General features: G+C 39.7%; 1 protein-coding gene across 4 annotated transcripts in view; it reads right to left on the bottom strand.

Moving 5' to 3' along the window:
* Positions 1-4: 4 nt before the first annotated feature.
* ppp2r2bb (protein phosphatase 2, regulatory subunit B, beta b) overlaps positions 5-10,577 on the bottom strand; it is a 68,949-nt gene continuing 58,376 nt past the window's right edge. For all 4 annotated transcript variants that reach the window (XM_058757840.1, XM_058757841.1, XM_058757842.1 and 1 more), the window contains 5 exons: positions 4,246-4,423; positions 2,939-3,103; positions 2,057-2,226; positions 1,827-1,918; positions 5-1,355 (listed from right to left, as the gene is read on the bottom strand). In XM_058757840.1, the coding sequence (XP_058613823.1) occupies positions 1,076-1,355; positions 1,827-1,918; positions 2,057-2,226; positions 2,939-3,103; positions 4,246-4,423 (885 nt within the window). In that variant the 3' untranslated portion in view covers positions 5-1,075. The remainder of the gene's footprint in view (positions 1,356-1,826; positions 1,919-2,056; positions 2,227-2,938; positions 3,104-4,245; positions 4,424-10,577) is intronic.

Raw genomic sequence — 10,577 nt, 5'->3', positions numbered from 1 at the left:
AAAATGCGTTCCTCTTGATTTTTATTAGTTTTTTCCCCTTTTCTTTATAAAATTACAACAAAAAAGCAGAACATTAGTACATTTGCTACATTGTTTACTTCAATTTTACACCATTCCTGTTTGTTGCATCAATCAACCCATAAGTTGGGTTTTGAAATGATGCATGCACCTTCATAAAGTAAAACGGGAACTGAAAATTCAGAAGCTGAAAAGTTGGATACCTCACGGCCACAGCAACCACAACAACATATGCAGTTATCAAAGCCATCTGCGTCCTCTGTCCTGCCAAGAAGCAAGAATCGGATATAGGCTGAATACTGACTCAGTTGAAACATTTCCTCTCGTTATCTTAAGGCCCTTTCACGTGACTCTTCAATGCATTATAGCAAATATTGTAGCATTCAATGTCAAATTTGACTTGGCTTTTCGTTGAGCTTTCAAAACACATCCAATGATTACCAGGTTTGTATGACGTTACGTGAGAGACACCAGCACAAAAATCAAAGCAAGATGGAAGAGGCTGTGCCTCTGCTCAACTTCAGAGGCATATCATGACATTCAGAGAAACACATTCTATTTTTTTCTCTCTCCAAGCAATCAGCAGGACTCTTTTTCTGCTCTAAGCTCAAATACATTTTTCTTTGCTTTATTTTCACTAAGTACATTTCCCATTTTCTTCCAACCTAGCAACATCTTTCCATGACGCTGCTTCTCATGGAGGTCAAATGGTGCTGGAGAGTTGTGCTAAAGCCCTGATGTGAGTCGTGTGAAAGGGCCTTTAATGACATTAAAGGTCAAAGGATTCTCTTTGTATTGCTGTGCATTACCAATAAACCTATAGCGAGGGAGATTTGAAGTAATTAAAAACAAAAGCAGTCCAACAGCCAGTGTCATTGTCCGTGGTTGCAGTGCAAGTTTTGTTTTGTTAGATCCAGTGCAGTATCAAATCTGCTGTAGAAGGCAAAGCTGTTCCTCACAAGTTCACTGCTAGTGAGTCCAACCTTTCCACCCCCAGTTCATCTAGAGAAATAATGCCTCTTGTTGCTGTGACAACTGGAGACATCAGAGCTACATGCTAGTTGACCTTGTCCTGAAATATATAGAGGTTGTTGGTGGCGGCCACAGCGATGATGTTCTCATTGGGGTGCCATGCAGTGTGTAGGATCTTCTTACTGAAGTCCAGACTGTCCACACTGATTTCATCTTTACGACGCTTGCCACCAACACAAACTTTGCGTGGCTTGAGGATGGCTCTGGGTTTGCTGTTTTCCCGCGAGGCCTCCAGAGTCACGTCGCGCTTAGTGTTTCGATCGAACATACGGAAGAAATTGTTGTAGGAGCCAGTCATTAGGACACTAATGGGAAAGGAATAAGACAATTAGTTCTTATTACTTGATATCAGCACCATACAGTCCAAGATCAATTTGTAAACATGGTGTGAATGATTGCTTTTGACCAGGGGAGTCCGATTCTTATGCTTGAGGTCCATCTTCCTATAGTGCAGGAATAAACAACTTAGGTCCTGGAGGGCCACTGTCCTGCAGAGGTTAGCTTCAGCCCAAATTAAACATACCTTGCCTTTTTGTTAAGCAATTTTCAAGCAATCCCGAAGACTTAGGTTAGATCTTTCGGGTGTGTTTGATTAGAGAAGGAGCTCAACTCTGCAGGACAGTGGCTCTCCAGGACCAGAGTTGCCCAACCTTTATGTAAAATTTGGCTCCAAGCTAGTCAAGGGTTTCTGGATTACTCAAAGGTTCCAGAATAGAGCTAAACGCTGGAAGGTGGACATCCAGGAGTAGGACCAGACACCCCTGTTTAAGACAGACCTGTCAGTTCCATTCCAGACACATTCAAACTTGTCGAAAATGCAGTCATTCTCGTACAGTGAGCACAGCTTACTCCTAAGGTAGTCATGGACCTGTCAAAGGTAGAACCGAAAGCACAGATGATCAATACCTAGTATTTGACCAATAATGATGATAAAAAAATTTTTTGATGTCATTATAACCCAATGATGACTACTTATGGATCACTGTCCAATCTGCATTGCCAATACCTGGTACGTTTCCAAAGGCTTGCTCTCCATGTTGATGTCCCACACCTTCACTGTGAGGTAGTCACGGGTCATCAAATAGCGTCCACTGTGGCTGAATTTCACATCTGAGATGGAGGAGATGATCTCTGAGAAGAAGGAGCGATTACTGGGGTCTTCTGGTTCCTCAAATACTGATGAAGAGAAACAAGAAGACATTAATATATATAAGTAGTATTTCAGGAGCAGAGTTAGGGCTTGATCTTAAAACCTCTCATGGACTTTGTCCGGATCTCATTACTTGGTGTCTTGGTCTGGATCTTGGTGTCAGTTTAAGGTCTCAGATAAGACTGCAGTCATTTCCAGCATCTTAAGGGTGATAATTACCTCAACCACAGACGCCAAAGCAATTTCACATTTTTTTCAGATAATTTGCATGGAACCCATGGCTCCAAACAGCCATTGTATAAAGTGCTTCAGTGTTTGAACTTAATTCTGTTGCAGCAGAGGTGTCCAGTGTCTTTCGGGAGTTTGATCTCAACACAAACTCCAAAAGTTCCGGAGGACTACTTTCAATTTCAAAACCAGTTTAGTTTCAAGTATAAACTCATTGTTCATTAAAATTCACCCACTGGTTCTTGGACCAACAGGTCTTGGAGTAACTGTGTTTTGGAACTGGTTTTGGGCCTTGAGGGGTCTAGTCTTGGACTGATTCTCATATTGGTTCTAGAAGATCTGGTCGTGAACCCAGCTGAAATTTCAAAATGGCTTGTAATGTAACTTTTTTGGTTTGAACCAAGATCTTGAGAAAAAATATCTAATGGCTACAATGAGTTGGCTGGCGAAATGAATAGCATATCTCAATCAAAGTTCCAACAAAAGAAACAAAGACTAAAGTGAACTCACATTTAGAGTGGTTGTCACAAAGTGCGGAGGTTCTCATGTCGCACAATCTTATGGAGCCCTTGCTGCTACTGTAGACAAACGTGTTGCACTGGTTAGGGTGAAACTCGGCCGCTGTGATCACCTCTGTCAATTCTTCCATGTTGGCTGGCTTTATGTCCACAATATCTGAGAAGGCAGAGTGAAGGATCCACAATCTTACATTTCATACACTCGAAGCACATGAAATTCCCCATGAATCATTAAATCAATAAATGTCCTGCTTGATTAATGTGTCTGGCCCTACAGTATATATATATATATATATATATATAGTGGATTATGTCAGATCTTCATTTCCCAAATGATTGGATGAAACCCGCTTACAAAGAGGTAAATCTGCAACTGAGAAAATCTCTCATGCTAAATATCTCCCAGGAGAATATGATATCTACGCTTTCAGAACTGGTGTATATCCAAAATGTCAGATAAAAAAAGCTCTAGGAGCCATAAATATAGCATCACATCCATCTGTTGTTGTTGGGTTGTGACAGGTTATCCATCATGACATGTTGCGAGGATCATGCATTTACAGTGTGACCTTTGGGTAATAACAGGCTTTCTCGTCTCCCTGACTCCCTTGAGCAACTCCACAGAACTCGTAACCACCCATACAGACTGTCCACAGACTCTCCATCTCAGTCCTGCAGGGTCCTTGAGAACAGTAATCAATAGTGATCAATGGGGATGCGTGCCCGAGTAAGCTGGACACTATTTACCTTTGGGACAGCGAAGCAGGGGTCAGGATTAGTGGCGGACACTTGATAAAGGGTAATGGGCGTAATGTACATCACAGAGGTGTTATCTGTCAGAATTAAGTGACAGCAGAGACAGTCTGCAGGTGGTTTATTGGGTTTGTTTGATTGCTGGTTTAGCTGAATCCTTTTGTCCTTAGTTTAGTAACAAAAGCCTGTCAGTATCTGTGGTGTCTGGGTACAAAGCGACTACTGGGAAAATAAAGCAATAAGCCACAGAAGGTAGGGCATAACTGCAATTTTACAATAGTTAAAGGATGCTGTGACATATGATGCAAAAAGGTTTACAAAAAACACTTTTCCATCAAGTAACATGAATATAGTCAAATGGTAGGAGATATCAGATATGTATTTCTTTTTTACAATCTGACTCTTATAATAGGTCCTGTGATGGGCTGGTTATACGCATGTATGAACCCAGTTCTTTTTGTACATTAACAAAAAACAGAGACCCAATATTCTTCAGACATGCAACTATCTCAGATTGTCATCAATCATCTGACTGTAAAAGGATACTAAAGCTTCGGTTTGTGATCTCCAGGTTCCATAGGTTGATCCTCAGATCATCCGTGGATATGTACGTCTCATAGTCGCTGTTGACCGAGATGGAGTTAATGTGATAGGTGTGAGCATTAGAGAAAATGCGACGTGGTGTTGCCTCCACCATCAAGTCCATGGGCCTCAACACAGGCACCTGAGAGGAGAAGGAAGACATGGTTAGAAAAAAAAAAAAAAAAAGAGACAACAAAGGGAACGATATTTGCAGTAGGTACTGAGATATGGGATTCCTAAAAATGAAAATATTAGCTTAAAAATTTCACCTGTACCACAGTGGCTCAGTGTGCATCACTGTTGTCTCACAAACAGGAAGCTCCCAGGTTCAAGTCCTAACTGAACTCTGGTTTGTCCCACAACCCAAAGACATACAGGACAGGTGAATTAATGATTCAATTGTGTGAGAGTTAATGTGTGCTAGACCTGTATGCAAGATGCGAGAGGCCTTGCTATATGGTAATATACATTTATAAAACTGTCAAGGGTATTAGTCGGTATTTATGGCTTCTCCAGGTTCAGCAGAAACTGGTTTATGTCAGATCTGTTACTATATTTTGTATTCTAAGGGGCCGTTCACACAGAACACCTAAAAAGCACAGTGCAGAATGCTTCCTTCAGCATGTTGCCATCAAATAATATAAAGCAAAAGCTCACAATGCTTGCCCTGCCTCTGTGGTCTTGTGATTGGTCCATTGATTTGGAACTAGCATTGATGAGCAGCACCGCATGTAAAAGTTTAAATTCTTTTAACTTTACACAGCATCCCAAAAACATGGTCCAAGTGTGCAAGACGCTGCAAAAGACGCAACAGTCATACACATCCATCTAGCACATTTACATAGAAAAACAATGAAAAAGTAGTGCATTGGAATGGAAAAACGCACTCTGTGTAAACGACCCCTAACTCTGCTGGAACACACTGATTATCAGCATCCAAGACCAAAATTGGAATTATATGGATCTTTACTGGAATTGTTTGGATTATCACAAATTATCACGGTCTTCCAAATATCAGCATCAGAAAAAACATTATTTTTTTATTTCCTATGAAAACAAATACAATTCCTGGAGCCAAAATAAATGAGGTGGTCTTTGGTTCTCAAATTATTTGCCCACACCTAGACCCAACTCCTAAGCTTCACTGTCAAGATCTGAAGGCGTGTGGAGTCTAGCTCCCACAATGCAGCATGGTAATAGTGAGCACAGGACAACCATCTCTTTAATGATGACTAATCTAAAGGCCAACGTTCTTACATGTTCTTCACAGGAGGGGTATTGCGTCGCAGTCAGTGTCAGACTCCCCATGAGTTTTTTATGGGCGCTGCCCTCTACTAATGACAGAAGTGGCACGGCAGACATGTTCTACTCACTACAGAGATGAGGAACGCTCATCACAGAGCAGTGGGAGGTGGAGGAGGGGCACACGCTGCCAAGACAGGTCATTATCACCTAACACATGGGAACTCCATCTCCATCTTTTTATTTCGTTAGAAGATGGGGGTGGGGTGAGGGATGCCCTATTGTTGATGTATGTGTTTGAAGTACATTTTCTACTGCCTTCACCTCTCTAATAATTTATTTGACAAACATATGCAATAGCAGGTCTCAATTATTTCACAAAAACCTAACAAAGAAAAGCATTCTGCTCAAAAATATAGGTGTTCTGGTGAGGCTAATCTCACACATTTAATGTTCGGGTCATATTTCACTCTTTAACAGAAAAAAAAAAAATTACAGCTTTCATTAAGAAAATACAGGTGCTGGTCATATAATTAGAATATCATCAAAAAGTTGATTTATTTCACTAATTCCATTCAAAAAGTGAAACTTGTATATTATATTCATTCATTACACACAGACTGATATATTTCAAATGTTTATTTCTTTTAATTTTGATGATTAGAGCTTACAGCTCATGAAAGTAAAAAATCAGTATCTCAAAATATTAGAATATTACTTAAGACCAATACAAAGAAAGGATTTTTAGAAATCTTGGCCAACTGAAAAGTATGAAAATGAAAAGTATGAGCATGTACAGCACTCAATATTTAGTTGGGGCTCCTTTTGCCTGAATTACTGCAGCAATGCGGCGTGGCATGGAGTCGATCAGTCTGTGGCACTGCTCAGGTGTTATGAGAGCCCAGGTTGCTCTGATAGTGGCCTTCAGCTCTTCTGCATTGTTGGGTCTGGTGTCTCTCATCTTCCTCTTGACAATACCCCATAGATATGGCAGCCCAAATCATCACAGACTGTGGAAACTTCACACTGGACTTCAAGCAACATGGATTCTGTGCCTCTCCACTCTTCCTCCAGACTCTGGGACCTGATTTCCAAATGAAATGTAAAATTTACTTTCATCTGAAAAGAGGACTTTGGATCACTGAGCAACAGTCCAGTTCTTTTTCTCCACAGCCCAGTTAAGATGCTTCTGACGTTGTCTCTGGTTCAGAAGTGGCTTGGTAGCCCTTTTCCTGAAGACGTCTGAGCGTGGTGACTCTTGATGCACTGACTCCAGCTTCAGTTCTCTCCTTGTGAAGCTCTCCCAAGTGTTTGAATCAGCTTTGCTTGACTGTATTCTCAAGCTTGCGGTCATCCCTGTTGCCTGTGCACCTTTTCCTACCCAAATTCTTCCTTCCAGTCAACTTTGCATTTAATATGCTTTGATACAGCACTCTGTAAACAGCCACACCTTTCAGTAATGACCTTCTGTGACTTACCCTCTTTGTGGAGGGTGTCAATGTTCGTCTTCTGGATCATTGCCAAGTCAGCAGTCTTCCCCATTATTGTGGTTTCAAAGAACAAGAGATACCCAGAATTTATACTGTAGGGATGGGTCATTTATTCAAACTCAAATATAAATATTCTAATATTTTGAGATACTGATTTTTGACTTTCATGAGCTGTAAGCTCTAATCATCAAAATTAAAAGAAATAAACATTTGAAATATCAGTCTGTGTGTAATGAATGAATATAATATACAAGTTTCACTTTTTGAATGGAATTAGTGAAATAAATCAACTTTTTGATGATATTCTAATTATATGACCAGCACCTGTATAGCATATTTTAGGAGAATTCAGATTTGCTGCATTGTGACAGAAATTAAGACTCTAATTTGGTCTTTCAGATTGCTGGTCTGTTCTCTACTACCCTACATGTGCTTTCAATAATAAAATTAGCTCATGGAGCATAGCGTCATGAAATCAGTTGACAGGAGCAATCGAGACTGATTGAAGCTATTATCTCTCAATCAAGCGTTAATTAAGTTTGACTGCTGGAATATTCAGTCATTAATGATAAGAGGGGGTTTGTATATGTGGGTACACTTTATTAAAATATTATACATAATTCATATCTTTAGCATTGCAGATTTTATGTTTGTATGGAAATCATAAATCAGCATGGATTCTGAGGAGGCGTTCACACAAGACGCGATTTACATGTTAAGTCAATGCAAAGACGCGATAGACATCCTGCGGCGCAATTCACGCGAATGAGGCGGTGCGGATGACGGGGCGCGAATTGAGTATGTGGAGGATTTATTCATATTTTAGACATATAATCAAAGTCTCAGCAGGTAGTGAAAACTGAAGAGTGAATTTGTGTAAAAGAAAGAGAGTGTGCCTGTATATTCAAATGCTAATGACAAACAGGGCGGTGCATCACCAACAAAGTATTTTATAAAGGAAATGTGTAAATCTTATCGTTTTCTTCAAGTTGTAGCCTATCCTTCAAATAAAGCGATACTTTTCATAATGTTGTAGAGATGCCTGGACATATTCAATCCGGACAATGGACCGTTCAACCACCGAATCTTCCATAATATCAAAGTGCGCATCATTGATAACTGTTCTCACTAAAAAATATTTTCTCATAACATGAGATCTGCAGTTTAGTTTAAAGATGAATTATTGTGCACCTATAGCACTCCTTGCTGTAATTAAAAGAGGAAAAGTGATCAAGCGCATCCACTACAAATATGTCTAAATTCATATAATTTTGGTTTAACTTCTGCATTAAGGACTTTATGTAATTTCAGCCCTTATCTCCATTAATGAGAGTGGAATATTTAATGTAAATGTGTATATCGACATGAAAACAGAGCTTGAAATCGTTGTTTTTACTTCATTAATTTTCTCACTCCAGGAAAAAAAAAGTTTGTACGAATGGGTCAGAGTTTGCATGCATGTGCGCAAATTTTCCAATCAAGTTTGTTTTTATAAATCCCAACTTTTACGTAGGAAGTGGTGTACGCCTCTTTCAGGGCTGGTTTTGTGCGTACACAACGGTTATAAATGAGGCCTTTGTTTTATTCCTGAATAAAGCAGATTCTTTGAACAAATCAGTTGAGTTAATGATTAAAAGACCCACTTATAAAGCCAGTCACATGTCGCCATCTACTGGTGTAACAATGTAACCTGCAGAAAGAGTCACTGAAAATCCCCACCTGACCATCTGAAATGAGAAAATGGAAATAAGTGCAGCGATACAAAAAGGTTGAGGACTAGAATTAACTGTATGGTGTTCAATATGATAATAAATATCCAAATGTTTTTGTTTTACGAAGCGTAAAAACATATGTATGAGATTCCCATGAAACCCTCTCGCACTGGCAGTGGGCCATTGCGCCATCCTGTTGGTCCCTGGAAATTATCTTTTTTCCACAAGACTGCTTTTCATAGCCTAACAAAAACAAAACCAAACATCTTAGCTGACATGTTCTTTTGTCTTTGAGTCAAACACAAAGTATACATGCTTTCCTAAAGATATCTCAAATTCAGCGTTTTATTGACAGCGACAACCCCCTCCCCCCGGCAGAAACAATTTTGCAGGGTGAATCCCCTCGTGTTTGGAGTGCAGACGCAGATGAAGGCAGTAAACACTCGGTAGCCCCTCGTTGCGCTGGATAACACTCTGGCAGTAGGGGCAGATGTACCCTGTGGACTCCCTGCAAGGGATCCACCCTTACCTCCCCCTTTATCTCATTCTCCTCTCTGCTCAGTCTGTGCAAAGTGATAAATGCCCTGCTTTTGTGCATGCACGCACACATTCACACACATTTGGGAGAGGATTTCATCTCTTCCAGCTCTAGTCTCCAGTGGGCTGCAGTGTTAGTTAAGAAGGAGGTGATGGAACTGCTGCCCTGAACACATTACAGTCGCCTCAAGAACAATCTCCTAAATATATCCCCTATCCAGAGCCACCAGTCTACTGTATTCTCAATAGCAAGAGAGACATAAATCGAGGCTAAATTAATAGGATGCAGATCAAGACACCTGAATCTGTTCCAGATTCCGTAACCCATAATATTTACATGTACATTTCCACTTAAAGTCAACATGAAATCAGATTTGACCCTATTTACATTTACAGTAAATACATGTCTTTGCACCCAAAAAATTAAATGGATAAAAAAATGAAATATGTTTGAGTCTGTGATGATTGATTCAGAAGTGTATGTCATTCCAATGAAAGAAATTTATTTTTTCGTAATCTTTCATCAAAATGTATTAACCAAGACCTCTTATTTTTCCTTTGGTTTGGTCAAAATCAAATCTATGCTAAAAGATATAAAATACAGGTAGTCTTGCCCTGAAACTCATGCTATTGGTTAAACCAGCTGACCAATTGGTCCAATTGTCAGTGTTTACACTGTTTGTGAAACAAACTTACAAACAGCTTTGAATTCACATTGCTTCAAGTGTCTTATCCTCCAGCTTTCAATCTTCATTCCTAACATCTGTTCTTTTGGCAATAATGGGACCCACAGGGCATTAACAGTTTCTATACGCTTTGGGTAGTTTATTATGTTTCAGTGAAATCTAAGAATTGCGTCTCCTGCTCCCATAATGCGATTTTACATCGACCTCCCAAGTCACTATGTGAGGGTCATTATGTGAGGGTCAATCCAAGCCCAGTGAAGAAAATAAGTCATCATTCTGCGATGACTGGATTAGAGTACAACTGGGGTTGAATATTGACATCTTTCTGAGTGGATGACTGCTGGATAAATCAATATCATAATTACTGAATTCTCGAACAGGAAAAATCCTTTAGTGCAGGTATTTGGATAAAAGTAAAACTATATGGGTCTTTTGATCTGCAGTTAATAAATTGCAATTGTAATTCATGAATAATGACTCAAATGATTCAGACTTGCATTATTTAATTGAGAGTCACAGATCATTATTAAGGAGCACATGTGCTAAACGCCAGGTCATGGATCCGACAAGTCAAGGCAATGTGTAATTTACAGAGATCAATTACACTTTTCCTCAAATGCCCCACTACA

Source organism: Onychostoma macrolepis, chromosome 21 (genome assembly GCF_012432095.1).
Source record: "Onychostoma macrolepis isolate SWU-2019 chromosome 21, ASM1243209v1, whole genome shotgun sequence".
NCBI lineage: Eukaryota > Metazoa > Chordata > Actinopteri > Cypriniformes > Cyprinidae > Onychostoma > Onychostoma macrolepis.
This window is presented reverse-complemented; position numbering and strand designations above follow the sequence as displayed.